Source organism: Dendropsophus ebraccatus, chromosome 2 (genome assembly GCF_027789765.1).
Source record: "Dendropsophus ebraccatus isolate aDenEbr1 chromosome 2, aDenEbr1.pat, whole genome shotgun sequence".
Lineage (NCBI taxonomy): Eukaryota > Metazoa > Chordata > Amphibia > Anura > Hylidae > Dendropsophus > Dendropsophus ebraccatus.
Genome location: NC_091455.1, coordinates 119,064,099 through 119,083,193, shown reverse-complemented (window position 1 = coordinate 119,083,193; position 19,095 = coordinate 119,064,099). Strand labels below are relative to the sequence as shown.

At 40.8% G+C, this 19,095-nt stretch overlaps 1 protein-coding gene across 4 annotated transcripts in view; it reads right to left on the bottom strand.

The window, feature by feature from the left end:
* Positions 1 to 6,043: 6,043 nt before the first annotated feature.
* MSANTD3 (Myb/SANT DNA binding domain containing 3) overlaps positions 6,044 to 19,095 on the bottom strand; it is a 65,189-nt gene continuing 52,137 nt past the window's right edge. For all 4 annotated transcript variants that reach the window (XM_069958178.1, XM_069958175.1, XM_069958176.1 and 1 more), the window contains one exon: positions 6,044 to 9,656. In XM_069958178.1, coding sequence (XP_069814279.1) covers positions 9,247 to 9,656 — 410 coding nt within the window. In that variant the 3' untranslated portion in view covers positions 6,044 to 9,246. The remainder of the gene's footprint in view (positions 9,657 to 19,095) is intronic.

Here is a 19,095-nt window from a genome sequence, read left to right as displayed (position 1 = left end):
CATCCAGCACGTAGGGGTTCTGATGACAGACCAGGGAACAAAACTTCTTGAGTTTTGCATTCTGACTGGTGGCCATCACGTCTACTTCTGGGAGACCAAACTTTTGGGTTATTTCCCTGAAGATCTTGGGGTTCAGGCTCCATTCGCCCGGCATCAGGCGATGCCTGCTGAGGGCATCTGCTGTCACATTCAGGACCCCTCTTATGTGAACTGCTGAAATGGCAAGAATGTTCTCTGCCCACTGGAATAGTAGTCTGCATTCCGACATCAAGGAGTCGGATCTCGTTCCCCCTTGCTTCTTCAAATAGAAGACTGTTGCCATGTTGTCTGACTGCACCAAGACCTCTTTGTAGCGAATCAGAGGAAGAAAATGCTGTAACGCCAATCTGACTGCGTGCAGCTCTTTCCAGTTTGATGTCATCATCCTCTCTTGTGGGGACCAAGCATTCTGGATCCACCTTTTCCCTACATGGGCACCCCAAGCCCAGAAAGAGGCATCCGTGGTGACGGTCACTTTCGGACGAGGTAAGAGAGACACTCCTGTCTCTAGACGGCCTGGATGCAACCACCATGTCAGGTCTTGTCTTGTGAGAAATGAATAGTGGCTTGTCTTGTGAGAAATGAATAGTGGCTTGTCTAAGGTTGAAGAAGTCCTCTTCCATGACGTCAGGATGTCCTCCTGAAGAGCTCTCGTGTGTGCCCGCGCCCAGTTCACAGCGTCTATAGATGATGTTAGGCAGCCTAGAGTCCTCATCGCTCGTCTTACTGAAGAATGAGGATGGACTATTACATTTCGGACTTCTGCTCTCAGTTTTCGGATTCTTTCGGTTGAAAGAGTAAGAGTCATTTGGTGCGAATCCAGAACAAATCCTAGATATTGGACCCTTTGTGCGGGAACCAGTTGAGACTTTTCTCCGTTTATGATAAACCCGTGTTCTTGAAGAAAGCTTAGAGTGGTGGCCAGCTGAGAGCGAAGGAGAGACTCTGACTGTGCTTTGATGAGCCAATCGTCTAAGTACGGTATTACGGTTATTCCCTGTAGACGAAGAGCTGCTGTTAGAACTACGGCCACTTTTGTAAATACCCTTGGCGCAGAGGACAGGCCGAAGGGAAGGCATGTAAACTGGTAGTGATTCTGAGTCTGATGATCGAGGATAGCTACTCGCAGAAACTTCCTGTGAGCTGGAATCACTGGAATATGCAGGTATGCATCTGCTAAGTCTATTAATGCAAAAAAATCGTTTGGCTGCAGACAGGCGATGACTGATTTTATATTTTCCATTTTGAAGTGTTTGGATACCAGGTGCCTGTTTAGGTAGGTTAGGTCTATTACTAGCCGGAACTTTTTGTTTGGCTTTGGCACGGTGAATAGTCTGGAATATACCCCTCGGCCTCTTTGACTGAATGGAACCTCTTCCAGGGCACCTTTCAACAGGAACAGCTGGACCAGGGGGGGGGAAGGTGAGGATCGGATGAGGTGATAGCCTGGCGTCATTGCTCTTTAGATCTTTTGGACTGCGGCTTTTCCTTTTTAGGATTGTATGTTGTCGAGTCTCTGGTCTGTCGGGAATTGCGAAAGCGAAAAGGCCTATAGTTTTTCTTATATTTTGGTGAGGTGCGTCTCCGATGAAACGGTTTCCCAGGTTGTTTCTTCACAGATTAAGGAAACACCGCCCCCTTGTCTTCATTGATATCTTTTAGAATTGGGTGAAGTTGGGGTCCGAACAGGCTTTCTGGATCAAAGGGGAGAGAGCAGAAATTATTCTTAGAGGAGAGATCACCTGACCATTGTTTAATCCAGAGACACCTGCGTATGGAATTCGTTAATGCCAGAGTGCGAGAACTCAAACGGAGAACATCAACCGGATAGTCACATAAAAATTCAGCGGCTCTTTTCATCTGAGGGATTTTATTAATCATATCCTCACGTGGTATTCCTTCTTCCAGATCTCTGGTCAGATGACTGAGCCAGGTGCGGAGAGCTCGGGCGACTGGCACTGCTGCAAGTGAAGCCTTAGCTGTAAAGGAAGCAGAGGAATAAGCTTTTTTAGACAGCGTATCTGCTTTCTTATCCATAGCATCCTTCAGTAATGTTGCTTCATCAGAAGGATAAACCGAGTTCTTGGATAGCTTAGCTACAGCTAGGTTTATTTTAGGGGGCAACTCCCATGCTTCACACTCTGTAGCGTCTATTTTATACAGATTTTTGAACCTGGCCCAGGGTCAACCCTTTTCTCTGTTTTTTTTCCAGTCTGCTTCAAACAAGGTTTTTAACAGTGGATGACTCGGAAAAACTTTTTCTTCCCCGCAGGATAGTAATATAAAGCCTCTTTCTTGGGTCTCTTAGGAAGGGGCTTTTCTGATTCCACTGTAGTTTTCACCGCTTTAATCAATTTATTTAAGTCCTGCTTATTAAATAAATAATAATCCTCAGAACCTCCCTCATGCGGATCATCAGAAGACGAATCAGAGGAAGCAGCAGAGGAGCGTGCTGGAGGAGAGGGGGATCTATCAGACCTTGACCTCTTAGCTGGTTGCTGAGAACCCATAATGTTGCCACACTGATCTTTAAACCAGGTGAAGAAATCTTGTGCCTGAGACTGGAAATAATTGACAGCAGGAGGGGCTAAACAGGCATCACAAGTGTCATCCCGGGCATCATCAGGCATAGGTTGCCGGCAGGATCTACAACTCCTGTGCCTCGCTTTCCTGCCTCTTTTCCCAGAGTAACCAGACTCAGACATCTAGGGAGAAAAATGTATGGCATTAATATGCTGGAATGGGCGACATACAATCTGGCCCCAGCACACAGTACTTACTATTGGCGTCTAAATACTCGGCTGCCTGGCAAGTGCTAGAGCACTGCCAGCAAGCCAGACGCCAACTAAATACCTTTCCAGCGCTTTGCGCATGCTCCGTCGGGCCGCGCGTCACTTCCGGATTTCCTGGCGCGCGCAATTGGTCCGCAATTTTTGTGCCTCCTGCCGGAAGCACGTCATCCCCGGCCGTAACATCACATCCGGTCTGACCTCGGATCCTGGAAACGCCAACTTGACACGTGGAGGACGCCGGAGGAACCTAACTTCAGCAGAAACACCGGGGATATGCGGGACCGCACACAGCATAGAGTTATTGCAGGTACTCGCTGCATGGAACTCTAAAATAAACCTTCCTTAACAGGAACCCTCGCTGCTATATTTAGGAAGGTTTAAGCCCACAATAGTGTTCTGAAACAAATAAAACATAATATTAGTATAAGACAAAAGGAAAAATATATAAATATAATAAAAAACCTGACTCCTAAGAGTCCACAGTCTCTTCTAAGATGTTTGCAAAAGAAATAAAACTCAGTGTGTTGGTGGTCTCTCTGCAGTCTTATAGGAGCTTAATTAGCTTTGATTGTTAATTACTGCTAATTAGTCTCTTCTGACTTGTTCCAGGGAACCTGAACTTAACCCATTGTTATGCTGCCGGAGGACGTCCAGGAAAGCCTGCTGCAGCCATAGCACACACACACTGAAGGAAAACACACAATCTTCTCCCAGAGAGAAAACACTACATTGAGGACAGAGGTACGGCTACCTTCACTATGGCTTTTCCTCCTGCTTCTCTACATTACACAGGGTATCTTTATATTACACTGCTGCTCAATACTCAATGCTCAAATAGTGACCAACAACTTTTCCCCAACCCCTGTTATCTAATAGGGCCAGTGTCCTATTAGAATGTTGCTCATAAAATATGTTTATGAGCAAAACTTAAGAAATTCATATCAAAACTCATTTCTAAATTTTTCAAAGATTTTTTTTAAAGCTGGAGTCGGAGTCAGTACATTTTTTGCTGACTCCACCTCTAGCCAAAACTAGTTTCGACTCAGACTCCACAGACCTGCTGCCATCAGTGCACTCTATCCTGCTGCTATGTTTCCATAGAGCTGTGTGTGCTGAGAATTAAAGTAACTTTCTTACATTTCATCTTCAGTGCAATTTTCTGGCCGATAATCAGTTGGTGTAACAGAACATGTTTTAAGATATATGTTTTAAGAAAATGTCATAATGTCGACTAATCGTCTTAAAACATGTTCTATTTAAAGGACGATTTCAGTGGTCTGCTGGCCATCGCTCCATGCAATAGGTGTAGCGAACCACATCAACCACAGAAGAAAGGCAATTCAGCTTCACCACAGCTTCTCAAGTGCACAGAGGTGTGAGCCTCACCAGTAATTCAGCAACAAGGAAAATGCAGCACTTGTATCTTCCATATCCAATTCTTTATTGAAGCATAGAAAAACAATAAAATCTGAAAGAAAGCCTTCAGACATCAAAGCCAGCTATGCACACAGGCCCAAAACCTAAAGGTCTCGGGTACCTAGAGCTAATGAATTAGAGATAGAAACTCTTCTACGTTCATGAACTTGCGCCAAGGAAACCACACTTTGTCAAATTTGTCGGATCGGTCATGGGCCTCAGCAACCAATTCCTCCATTCTGCCAAGTTTTCTAAGTTCCCCTAGTTTGTCAGGTTTTATTGTTTTGCTATGCTTCAATAAAGAATTCAAGTTGCTTACAAGTAACTACCCCTTTATGAGACTATGCATAGAGTGGTTAAAAGAGACAATTCCAGAATGTGAATTCATCTTCAGAGTATTAGAGTCAATAGAGTCAAATACTTAGTCATAAGAATGTATGTATGGAGTCCTCCAGATGATGGTTGCTTTAGATAATATCATCCTGTAGAGCAGGGGCTAAGATAAAGACTTGTGAGCCCTGGTGAAAAATTTCAATTTACCCCATCCCCCATAGGTTATCATGACAGCTGATGCCTAATAAAGGACCAAAGGTCTGCCATCTTACTCTATTGGCCTAAAAGTATGCCTGTTTGAAGCATATGTACTCCAAAAATGCTACCATAGAAATTGCTACCCCATCAAGCAAAAAAAAAAAATTTACCCAGTTCTGTTGAAGGAAAAAAATTAAAAAGTTACGGGTCTTGGAATATGGTGATATAAAAGCATTTGTTTTTAAATGCAGTCAACATTGTTAAATCCCACATAATGTACATTAGGGAGGTTCTCATTATATAATAAAATAGATAGTTTATTCACATAACAAACCTCCCCCCCACACACACACACACACACACACACAAAAAACAGCCACACCCAAAAATGTGATGTCAGAGAAACAAACACCTGTTTAAAAAACAAAAACATCTGAAATCATACTTTATTTTCACTTACAAATGATGACTATTTTCATTTGCGCAATACAGTTAACACTAGACTGGTGACTGACTACACATTTTACACACTAAATAAATCAGTCTTTCCCCCACATAACTTTCTTTTCTATTTGGTTTCTTTTGTTTTACCCTATAACAATAAAGTGTTTAAAAGTGGGTTTATCTGGTCATTTTAAAATGATTGAATATCTGCAGGATAAGTAATGATTAATCATAATAGGATCGGGGGGGGGGGGGGGTTCTGTCTCAGGAAACCTGCGAAACAGCTGCTTATAGGGAATGTATTGTTTGGGCAAAAACTGCAGCCTCTTTATTGTTTAAGGGTATATTCACACGGGCGGGCTCGCAGCGAGATTCTCGCTGCGAGCCTGGCAGGTCCTGTCAGTTCCCATACACTACATACTTGCTGCGGTCTAAACGACCGCAGCGAGTATGTAATTATACCGCGCTTAACCCCTTCTACTCCCGCCGGCTCCCCTGCTGTAAGCAGCATACATTACCTGTCCTTGGTGCACGGGTCCGGCGTCCTGCTCTCCCGCCCGGCCAATCAGTGGCTGCGGCTAGGCAACACACTAATTGGCCGGACGGGAGAGCAGGACGCCGGACCCGTGCAGCAAGGACAGGTAATGTATGTTGCTTACAGCGGGGGAGCCGGCGGGAGCAGAAGGGGTTAAGGGCGGTATAATTACATACTCGCTGCGGTCGTTTAGACCGCAGCAAGTATGTAGTTTATGGGAACTGCCAGGACCTGCCGGGCTCGCAGCGAGAATCTCGCTGCGAGCCCGCCCGTGTGAATATACCCTAAGACTATGTTCACACAGTGTATTAATGACCGCCAATACACTTTTTCACAGCGGTCACTAACAGGTTTTATTTTAATACCTATGGCGTATGCATCGTAAGGCTCTACTGCACACAAACACCGGCATCGCAGGAGATCTCCCCATATCAAATCATGACAGCAGCATGTAACAGGTTCCGGTGGCAGCACAGGTATACTCACGTGATCAAGGTCTGGGCTTCCGATCATCTCCATGGTAATTGCCATGTATATACCTCTGACATAGACAATACACTGTGCTACAGTATTAGTGCAGTGTATTGTATCAATGATCATCAGATCACCGATTAGTATACACTAGTGTACAGTAATGTACACTAGTGTAAAAGTAAAAAATAAAACAGCCCCCCCACCCTAATAAAAATGCATTGTATTCCCTAAATATAATAAAATGTTACGTAAAACACTTAAAAAAAAACCCTATATATGTTTGATATCACCACATCCGTAACAACCCAAGCTATAAAAAAAACTATATTACTACTCATACCGCAAGAAGCAAGCTGTAAAATGAATAAAAAAAGCACCAGAATTGCTTTTTTTTGTCAATTCACCAAAGAAAAACTTCATAAAAGAGATCAAAAAGTCATATATATGTAAAACTTGGTATCAATAAAAACGATACATCTTCCTGCAAAGAATTAGCCCACAAGTAGCTCCATCATGCAAAAAATATAAGCACGCTATGGATCTATGGAAAATAGATTAAAAAAAAAAAGTAATAGTTAAAAAAAGAAGAAAAAAATAATAATAAAAGATTCAAATTTGATATTGCTGTAACCGTAGTGACCCAGAGAATACATTGTTATTTTTACCCTATGCTTAATAGCATAAGTTTATTTAAAAAAAAAAAAAATAGTTAAATTTTTTTTCTATTTTTCCCCCCAAAAAGGGGTTAATAAAAATTAAATCAATAGGTTTTATGAATCTGAAAATGGCAGCATTAAAAAGTATAAGTTGTCTCCAAAAAACAAGACCTCATCTGGCTACGTGGGCAAAAATAAGACAATGCTGAGACTCTTGGAAGGCGGCAATGAAAAAAAAGAAATGAAAATGGCTTGGTCATTAAGGCCGAAAATAGGCTTTAGGGGTTCATTTTGTTAATGGCTGTTCTTTTCACTGAAGAGAACGGCCATTGGTAATGAAATCAATACATTTGCATTCATTTCAATGCAACAACAGCCATAGTGTATACATACAGTATACGCAACAGCTGTTGAACTGTCTGCGAATAGCGGCCGTAGAAAACAGTTGTGCAAAGTACGTTGCCAGACGTACTTTACATTGTGTGCAATGCTTAAGTGGATTGTGGACACACCCAAAGGTGCCCGCAATCCAAATAGAAATAACGTTCATCCGGCCAATACTGCAGTATTGGCTGGGTGAACATGCAAGATAGCGGCTGTTGTTTGACACAGCTAACAAAGGCCATTGTCAATACAGTGTGTGAACATAACCTAAATGTGTTCTTACTAGCACATGTACAATTCATATTGTGTGTGGTAAGCACAGCAGCTGTGCCCCATTCATCTGAATAGAGGTGCCGAAGCAGCCTCCAAACAGCTGATCATTGGGAGCACTGATCTAATATTGATGGCCTATACTGCAAACAGGCTATCAAATTTGAATACCCTGGTAATCACTTGATTATTGTTAAGTGTAAGAATACATATTTTTCAGTGTTCAGGAAAAATAAAGTTTTTGTGGTATATTACTCTACCACATATGTAGGGGAATTAAGTGTGTAGAAAATGAAAGCCAGACGATCGTCAAGTATTCAACACATTTCTATTTTCAATTACATAAATACTGTTACTAAAAGATGAGTAGCAGTGGAACATTTAGTGTAGCTACACACAAGGGTGTACAGCACTCATCTTCATTTGTGCTTAAACAGTAGAGTGCTTCAATAGAGGTTCACTGCAACCCTGATTTATCAGTTAGTTAATATGATATAAATAAGACACAATGGTTGTTTTTTGTACCTTTGGCCTCCTTAATACCTGGATAACCTTTGACCCATTAGGCTCAAATACATATCCATGTTCAGCCACATCTCACAGACTAAACATGTAGCTGTAAACGGGACTCACAGCATTAGGAGTTATGTTGCACTGAGCTCCGAATGGCTAGAATAAGGCCTTATTCCCACGTCCCATAATCTATGGCTCCGTATTTCTGTACTCGAGTTAGTACACATTGATGTCTATTGGGCTATTCACACGATCAGTAGATTACAAGGACCCAGATTTTAATGTAGATTCCCTCATAGAAATCAATAGGATCCACTATTTTCTACAGATTGTAACCTTTTGTCATCCTTATTTCCATTAAAAAAAAAAAAAAAAAAAGTCACATATATTGGGGGGGGGGAAACGCATTTACGGAAACACGGATGCACTACAGGTGCCAAATCCGTAATTTTTAGCGAATTGTATGGGTGAGTATACGGACATGAAAACAATACTTAGTGTGTGCACTAAGGCCTACAGAATTAACACAGAGTTTAATCTGTGAGATATGGCCAGCACACGGGCCATGTTTCATGGTCCGAACACGGATATGTTTTAGGCTTTACAGCGGAGGATTGCGTAAACATTACTGCAGATGGTAGAAATAACAGCCATATAACACTCCACCATTAATGCTTCAAGAACTTTTGCAATAAGGTTTGGTCTCATCCAGAAGAATTGTGATCATTTGGTTCCAAATCATCACACAATTTTTCTAAATTTATAATTGGATAATAATTATCCATATATTATCCAAATAACGTACCAAAGAAATCCAGCAAACAAACAAAAACAAACAATACACAAAACATAATAAAAAAGTGTACTTGATGTCCGTAAAATAAAAAAAATAGTTTGTGGGGAAAAAAGACCTAACTTCTCAGCCCGTGTTGTCATAAGCTTTGTGTTACAGCAACTAGGCCATACTCATGTTTTTAATACTACTAAAAGCAAAAACACATTGCTCCCAATACCAGCCCCAACATGTTCTAGAACTTTATTTATCTTCTTTAAATTGTCTGTAACTATTTTCCTACACAAACTGTTGCCAGTGTTTGGGCCTACTGATTGTTCATAGTGATGACTGAGCCATGAACAGTGCTCCTGCCAGTGTTTTTCCAAGTGTCTTTTGAGCACTTAGAAATGTGAAGATTCATGGTGAGTTTGGAAAAGGTCTGTTGAATGATGCTACTGGCCACTCTTTTGTGATTGTTTGTAGTTTTCTTTCCCAGTACATTTTCTTTTTGTTCAGAATCTCCATCTTTATTCGGTGTTCGACCTCTGCCATTTCACACTCACGCTCTATCTGTTGCACTTTGGCCACATGCACCTCATTCATCTGAATTAGTTGCAGTTGGAGGATAGACATTTGCTGATGATGCTCTTCCTCATGCATCTTTGTGAGGATGCCATTCTGGGCTGGTTTGCTTCTATAGGTCCTGTTAGCAGTTATTCTTGCAGTGGAACAGGAAGGCGATGCCAGATTTTCTTGACATTTCTGCAGGTTGACTATATTAGACTTTTCTGTTGAATACATATCTCTATCCGGAATGACAAAGGATTCTAGATAATAAACAGACATATATTACAAATAAATCAGTTTTTATACATTAATGTCAAAGCAGATTTTGTCAGGGAGCTGTAGTAATAATGGTGTAAAAGGGGAATTGCCATCTCAACTAGCAGTTATACTATGCATTCCTTTAGCAAACTTTCCTCCTCCTCCTTCTCATCGATAACAGCTCCTTTTCCAGGTTATGGACCACCTCTCTGCTCTAAAAACAGTGGATGGACTAATCTTAAATAGATATAGTGTAAATGTATATAGACAGTATATATACACTGTATAAAAAATATATATTCTCTCTAATATGTACATGTATACTATATAATCAGCCAGTAACATAGATAATGAGCTGTCAGGTTGTACTAGGTTGGGTCAGCACAAAATTTTTTATGATGGGATAACACAGACAGATTTATCTGACAGATTTTTTAAGCCAAAGCCAGGAATGGGTTTGAAAAGCGGAAAAATCTCAGTCATTCCTTTATGACCTGTTCTCTGTTTATAGTCTGTTCCTAGCTTTGGCTTCAAATATGTTTCAGATAAATCTCTCTGTGTAAATGCACCATAAGAAGCATAGACCAGACTGGGAGAGAGGCAACTGCAGGAGACCAGAGGAGGTTAGTATTTTCCAACCCTGGAGAAATTTTAAATTTGCCCCGACACCCCCTTTAAGGGTGCGTTCACACGTACAGGATCTGCAGCAGATTTAATGGCGCAGATTTGAAGCTGCAGATTCAAAGCAAATCAATTCTGGGCCTGCAAATCAGCTGCAGATTCAAATCTGCGCCATTAAATCTGCTGCAGATCCTGTACATGTGAACGCACCCTAAGGGTGCGTTCACACCTACAGGATGCGCAGATCTGCAGCAGATTTGATGGTGCAGATTTGATGCGGTGTTCAGTTAATTAAATGAAATCTGCTGCGGACCTGCTGGGGATCCGCAGCAGAAAATCAGCTGCGGATCCGGTAAGTGTGAACGTACCCAAAAAGAGGTTCTCCAGAAATTGAAGAAAAAAAATATATAGTTTAATAAAAATAGTACAAAAAGATTTTATTGCCTTCAATTGTTTGGTCTCAGGGGTTGGGGGGAAAGTATTTTTTGAGCAGTGACTGTGTGCCTCAAAATGGTATGTGGAAGAAGAGCACATACTGTGATATTCCAGACATCTAAATAAATAAAATACTTTCTAACATAAAAATAGTATTTCTGACAAATTATGTGACAAAGCTGACATGAAAGTTGAAGTGAGCGCATCTTTTTTTTTTTTTTTTTGTTAGGCGAAAAAAGGCCGTTGTTTGATACAGACAGCCATTAATAATGATCATTATCACTGCAACATGTAAACTAATACACTTTATTGGATATGCGTTAACCCTCAGAAGACTGGGCCAATTTTCATTTTTGTGCTTTTGTTTTTTCCTCCTCGTGTATATAAGGCCATAGCGCTTGCACTTTTCCACGTAGAGACCCAAATGAGCCCTTATTTTTGCATAAAATATGCAGCGAAAGTAGAAAAAAAAAAAATGGTGGGTGGTGAAATTGAAAATAAAACACATTTTTTAAAAATTGGGGGGGGGGGGGGGGGGGGGGTGTTTACGCCGTTCGTCCCCGGGTAGAACTGACATGTTATATATATTCCTCAAATCAGTACGATTAGGACGATATGTAACTTATATAACTTTTATTTTGATGGCTTTTAAAAAATTAAAACCTTAAAAAAAAATGTTTCTTAAAAATCGCTCTATTACCATGCTTATAATGCTTTTATAATGCTTTTATTTATTTTTTTGATCTATGGGGCTGTGTGAGGTGTCATCTTTCGATCAATACCTTGTTTGCATATAAGCAACTTTTATCAAGATTTTTCTGGATTTGATGCAACCAAAAATGCACAATTTTTCACTTTGGAGCTTTTTTGCACTTACGCCATTTACCCTGCGAGATCAGGAATGTGATAATCTAATAGTTTAGGCGATTACACACATGGTGATACCAAACATGTTTGTTTATTTATAAAATGGGAAAGGGGGGTGATTCAGATTAGGGGAGAGGATTTTTTTTATTAATAAAAAAATATATTTTATTTTTTACACACTTACTAGAAGTCCCCCTACACTAATCTCTCATTGAGATCTATGCAGTACATATATACACTGCATAGATCAATGAGATTGTGATCTATTGCTCTCGGCTGCTGCAGCTGAGAACAATAGATTACCAAGCCAGGATCAACACCATTACAAACACAGACCCCCAGCCAGATAGGAAGCCAGGACTGCTCCTCCTATCCCGCCACTAGACCACGGATGGGGTGGTCTAGTGGGGGTGGTCATCATGTTTTACGACTTACAGGAAATGCAAAATAGAACTTGGAAGTGTTACTGTAAACACCATGAGATGTTAGTGGGGAAAAAAAAACCTCCCCCAAAAGAAAGCAAGAGATATTTGATTTCACCTAATCATATGAATGCCAAAAAGCAAAACCCACAAAATATACTCAATCTTTTTTTTTTTTTACAGTGCAGGGTAAAACAGTCTGTCCCCTGCTCTGCTCTTTCATGATGCAACCTATCCAGCTGCGTGTTGCCTGTCAATTAAAGGAAAAGTAAAGCAATACATCTTCCCAGACCAAACAATTAAGATATATTTCTTATTATGTGCCTTCAGCTGCATATTTTTATTTTTTATACGTTTGAAGCACAAAAACAAGCAGGACTGAAGCCAAAAACATGCTGCAAACAATGTACCTCTACACCTAAGTATTTGTAGTATTGTTGTAAAGAGACTTGTTACATTGGGTTATATTTACACAGGACAGTAATGAGGTGGCACAGCCAAAATATAACTGCACTCTAAAGTGGACTTCCATGAGGTTTTGCTGCAGATTGGTAATGGTGTTACTCTCTTTAATCATGCTAATTAGAGATGAGCGAACCGGGTTTGAGTCGATCCAAACCCGAACGTGCGGTATTTTATTAGCGGTGGCTGCTGAACTTGGATAAAGCTCTAAGGTTGTCTGGAAAACATGGATACAGCCAATGACTATATCCATGTTTTTCACATAGCCTTAGGGCTTTATCCAAGTTCAGCAGCCACCGCTAATCAAATGCCGAAAGTTCGGCATGCTTGAGGTTCGCTCATCTCTAATGCTAATGTAAGCTTTTCTTTGTTTGGGCACACTATACTCTTCCACATCCAGGCAGTTTTTCTCATTTCTCTTTAGGGCTTTTTTTAAAATATATATTATAAAAAGCACACAAAAGTATGAATGTAAAATAAATGGCACATTACTATGAAGCCTGTCTCCGCAATTTTTATTAACTCATCTTGTGTAGATTAACATTAAAGGGGTACACCAGGCAGGAACATTTTTAATATATCTCCAGGCATAGGTTGTTGGAAAATAATAAAGTGCACTTACCATCCTGGCTCCTGTGGTACCCTGGTATCTTATCAATCTGTCCCGCTGTTCAACCGCTTCCGGGTCCTGGGCACACAATGTTACAGACCATCCCAGTCAAACAACTACTTAGGCAGGTCACCACTGCAGCCACTGTTTGGCCAAGTGAACAACATAATACCTGCAGTACCACAGGAGCCAGGGAGGTAAGTGCACTTTATTATTTTCGACTTAGTTGCAGGCATAAAAGGCTCCCACCAGGAATAACTATAAAAAAAAAACAAAAAAAAAAAACAACTGCTCCAGCGATCCAATTTCTTTTCTTTGCTGTCCCCACTTTGGGATTCACATATTTCCTTCATGCACTTCCATAACCCTATTTCCTTTTATGTGTTTCTTGTTTGTTTGTTGTTTTTTTTTTTTTTTTTTTTGGGGGGGGGGGGGGGGGGGGGGGACGACTTGGAATTCCATGGATGCGAATGGATTTCTATGGCAGCAGGAGGCCCAATAAAGGCCTCTAGCTATACCATATAATTGTGCCTATTCAGCTAGGCCTCCAGAGGTACAGAGATCAATGTTAGGTTGACATACATAATAGACTGCACTATACTAGTAGCTCAATGCATCATAGTGATTGGAGGATTTGCATTTCAAAATTAAATTTGTAGGAATAATAAAAAAGTATAAAAAAAAAAAAATCAATAATAATAAAATCTACCTCCTAAAAAAACTAAAACTAAACAATATCTTCTAAAATATATCACACTACACCAGAATTGCTACATTTAGATAATTTGCCCTAGAAAAAAAAAAATAATGCAAAAAGTCATATGTATACCAAGATGCCAATAAAAAGGTACAACAGGTCCTGCAAAAAACAAGCACTCATATAGGTTTACGAACTAAAAAAAGGTTATGTCAATTAGAAGGCAACAATGAAAAAAAATAAGAAAGTTGTTTGGTCATCAGAGGGTTAATGGAGTTACCCAATAAGGGCCCTACTTATCTGATATTTATGGCCTATGCATGGGTTAGGACATCCCTTTAGAAGAATAGGAGAACCCCTGTAATCTGGTAGCAATTATGATTTTAATCCATAACAAGATTGTAAAATAATAATTCAATTCCTCTCACTAACATGTTGACCTTTTCCAATGAATAAGGAACAGTTGTTTTGAAGTACACCATCACTGGCTGCTGACATGATTCCCTCTCGCTGCCATGTGCAGGAGAGGGCTGGGTGACCAGGAGCACACTTCCCTGCCTAGCCACCTTATCTCTGGTTAACTCCATGCACAGTATAATAGTCCTGGATTGTCTGAGAGTCTTGCAGAGCACTTCACATGGCGGCTTTATAGCCCTTAGAGCTTCAGTGGTGCACAGTTTACTTTCCCAGATCCTATTGGCCTGAAAAGGAATGTGTCAACAGAAAATGACCTATTGTTTAATATTCTATGTTATGCACATTTTAAGAAATATTTGAAGATGTATTTTCTAATTTTCCATGTTAATCCTGCAATTTTGCACTTCTCATTCTCACTACAAGGTCTAAAACTAATCTGACACTTCCTGTCCTGTTACAGTAACAGATTACACCAGTAGATACATTTGGTATAAGACAATAGCAGCTCCTTGTGAAATCACCTCTTCAAAAGGTCACAAAGTATGCTCAACAATGGTTCACATCCAAAAAGAATTAAAAGTGTCATTCACAAAAAATGTGGTTGTGATACAGAGGAGACAGTCCAGGCCTTTGAGGGCCAGAAAGAAGCATGTCTGCACACAAAACCGACTGTTGCCTTCTCTGTTAGGCATCATTCACGCAGCGTAATTCTGGCAGAATTTCAAGTGAAGCATGTGCCATGGACTCCGCTTGAAGTTCTGCCGGTCCTGTTCATTGAATAGGATGCCTTGTGTGCTCTTCGCCAAAAGAACTGATATGTCAGTTCTTTAGGTGGACAGCGGAGAATGCACAAGGCCTCCTATTCAATTAACAGGATCGGCAGAACTTCAAGCGGAGTCCACGGCATGTGCTCCGCTTGAAATTCCGCCAGAATTATGCTGTGTGAATGGCCCTTACGACCAGCCGGGTATGGTGATCGGCTGCGCTCGCTAATAGCAGCTGGAAGCCGTGCGCGGCATGGAAGGCCCGCAAGTTTTCTCTTTCAGCAGGACGAGCATACTCATTGTGCATTGTTAAAGGAGAAGTCCGGCCAAAATTAATTTTTGATATGTTGTTACTTATGAAAAGTTATACAAATTTCTAATGTACATTAATTATGGGAAATGCACATATAGAGCTATTTCCCTTAATTTAGTAGATCAGGAAGTGTTAGAAATATCTCTGAAGAAGTGACGTCACGACCCAGGGTGTAATTCCTATGGAGTGTCCAGCAGGGGGCGCTCTCTATATAGAAGTCTATGGGACTTTATTGTTTCTATGGGTTTCTATGTAATGTAATGTAATGTAGTGTACAGTGCTTTATTGAATGAATACATCTATGGAGTACTTTGGGGAGCAAGTGTCCTTGCTCCCCAAAGTATTGCATAAATGTATTCATTCAATACATTCAATACACAGTAAGCCCGCCGATCCGCCGCATTTCCGCCGAATTTCCGCCGCATTCCCGCCGATCCGCCACACGCGGAAGTTATAGGCGGAAGTTATCACGGAAGGAGGAGGGGGGAGCGCTCCTGTGTACTGAGCGGCTCCCCCCTGCGCCCGGCGGCATGTGATATCCCTTACCCAACTACAGCTCCCATCACCTGTTCATACTAGAAGCAGATGATGGGAGCTGTAGTTCAATGTATATGGTCCGGATCGGCGGGAATGCGGCGGATCAGCGTGTGGCGGATCGGCGGAAATTCGGCGGAAATGCGGCGGATCGGCGGGCTTACTGTGTATTGAATGTATTGAATGAATACATTTATGCAATACTTTGGGGAGCAAGGACACTTGCTCCCCAAAGTATTCCATAGATGTATTCATTCAATAAAGCACTGTACACTACATTACATTACATTACATTACATAGAAACCCATAGAAACAATAAAGTCCCATAGACTTCTATATAGAGAGCGCCCCCTGCTGGACACTCCATAGGAATTACACCCTGGGTCGTGACGTCACTTCTTCAGAGATATTTCTAACACTTCCTGATCTACTAAATTAAGGGAAATAGCTCTATATGTGCATTTCCCATAATTAATGTACATTAGAAATTTGTATAACTTTTCATAAGTAACAACATATCAAAAATTAATTTTGGCCGGACTTCTCCTTTAAGTGGTTATTCAGCGCTAGTAAATTTCTAACATGTTGCTGCCATATAAGAAAACATAGCACATTATTCTTACATCTCCGCTCTCCCCCGATGTGGTCAACTGTGATCCCAGCACAATTACTTTCAAGACAAGCTTGTCTCAGGAGTGAGAGCCTGCTCAGACTGACACAGGACACTGCAGCCAGTGATTGGTTGAACAGGCTGTCACTCTCAAGACATGCTAGACTCAGAAGTAACACCACAGACCGCAGCAGGACACCAGGGGAGCGCGGAGAGGTAAGCATAACGTATTTGTTATGTTTTCTTATATGGCAGCAACATGTTAAAAAATTTGCTAGCACCAGATAACCCTTTTAATAAAAGAAAATTGCATATAGTGGCGAGTGCCGCTCGTATTTCTTTGTAAACTAACTTGAGTTATTTGGCTTACATGGAGCTTAGCACCAACAGCATTATGTACTTAATGTGGAAACATCCGCGGTGATTGCAAAGCCTACGGAAGTATTCCACTGAACTGCAAGGAGTAAAGCCGTCCACTGTGCTCTTTGATTTACTAGAATGCTTTGCATTTATCTGAAGGGGACAGGTCCTGTCTTTTGTTTTCTATGTCCATGAGACTTGCTGTAAAGTATGTCACTAAATGCTGTTAAACACTCAGGCAATAGTATAGTATTGGCTGGTCAGTTTAAGACTTTGTCTAACCTTGTCAAACCTCTTGACATTGTACCTGCACCTTGTTATGTGTTGTTGAAAATATAAAATAAAAACACATAATTATTAATTTAAAAAAAAAAAAAAAAAAAAACACAACTCAGCCAAGAGGGCAGCGCCACAACATTGTACAATAAAAGATAATTAAAAAAAATAATAAAAATAGAAAATAGAAACAGGTTAGAATAAAAACGTGTTTTAGTATTTGGTTCTAAATGACTAAAAGAACATCTAGGCGACACATTCTCCTAAAGCAATCAAGTGGAAAAGGCATGCCCACCAAGAAACAAGGATGTGGCAGCTGGCTCAGCACGAAGGTAAAAAGGAGAAGTGAGATTATCCCTTAAGGACCAATCAAACCTGAAAAAAATTTGTATTACACCTAACACCAAGAAGTTTGTCAGTAATTATGTAACTTAAGTTTTATCTAGTTATGACTAGACATAGCTCAATCAGGACAGAAAAGATAGGGGTTGGAGACAGCCCTGACCAACTGCTTCTCTGACGGAAAAGGATACAAGTGATAGCACTCTATGTCAAAACAGAGGACGAAGAAGTAAAATTTAAGGGGTTGTCCAGCGAAAATCTTTTTCTTTCATATCAACTGGTGTCAGAAAGTTATATAGATTTGTAATTTACTTCTATTAAAAAATCTCAAGTCTTCCTTTACTTATCAGCTACTATATGTCATGCAGGAAATGTTTTATTTTCAGTCTGAAACCGTGCTCTCTGCTGACATCTCTGGCCAGAGCAGGAGAGGTTTTCTATGGGGATTCATAGAAAACCGAGACAGAGTTCCTGTCTCGGCCAGAGATGTCAGCAGAGAGCACTGTGTCAGACTGAAAAAACATTTCCTGCATGACATATAGTAGCTGATAAGTAAAGAAAGACTTGAGATTTTTTAATAGAAGTAAATTACAAATCTATATAACTTTCTGACACCAGTTGACTTGAAAGAAAAAGACTTTCGCTGGACAACCCCTTTAAAACCTATGGAGACATACCCTTTCATTTTTGCACAATTTGCCAAATTTGCTGTTTTCACAGCATTTGATAAATCTGCCCAATAGTCTTCAAAGGGTGTAAAATATACACTGGTGTAAACTGCCCATAGCAACCAATCACAGCTCAGCTTTCATTTTACCAGACCTGACAGCTGAGCTGTGATTGGTTGCTGTGGGCAGTTTACACCAGTGTATATTTTATACCATTTGATAAACCTCCCCCTATGTGTATAGGGCTCAAGCAAAAGCAGATGTAGCGGAAAAGGCATATTGGATTTCAAGGTGATCAAACCTTTGTTTCTGCAAAGATAAAAATCTGCTATCCCCATTAAAAACATATGCGGGACCCAGTCCACAATACAGGTAACAACGTGATAGAACATGAATGTGAATATTCAACCAGTTTCTGAGCTTCTGGAAACTTAAAAGGAGTTTAGCAATTAAAAAACAAAACAAAACACTGTCACAGGCTCCGGGACCCTTTAGGTGAAAATACTCTATCAGCCAATCAGTGCAGCAGTGTGTCCCGCCCCAGTCACTGACCGACTGAGCAGTCAGTGTATCAACTGGGTTGTGACACTGCAGCCGAAGGAGATCCCAGAGCCTGTCAGGAGTCCAGAGCGGTAAGACAACGCTGCAAAGGCACAAGGAGAGATGAGTAGTGATTGTTTTTATGTCCCCCCTGCACCTGCCAACTGGCAATTTTTTTTCTAAATTGCTGGACTTCTCCTTTAATGAATCATGATGTGGGAAGTTTCAAGGTCCGGTCTGCAGTGTAAAGTCTGTGCAGGGACTGAATATTGGGGATGTGTGAATGGCCCTTTACTGTCCTAGCAGATAAAAAAAAAACAGGTATACACCAGTCAGAACTGTATGTGTTAAAGGGGGCCAGGGTCAGTGAACATAGGTGTATGTTGTATATACAAATGCTCCTGAACTTAAAAGTGTCACTGTCGTGAAATGCAGAAATCAAAAGTCCAGGCAATTTTAAAGGGAATCCGTCCGCTCCAGGGCACTACCTAAGGTGCTGACT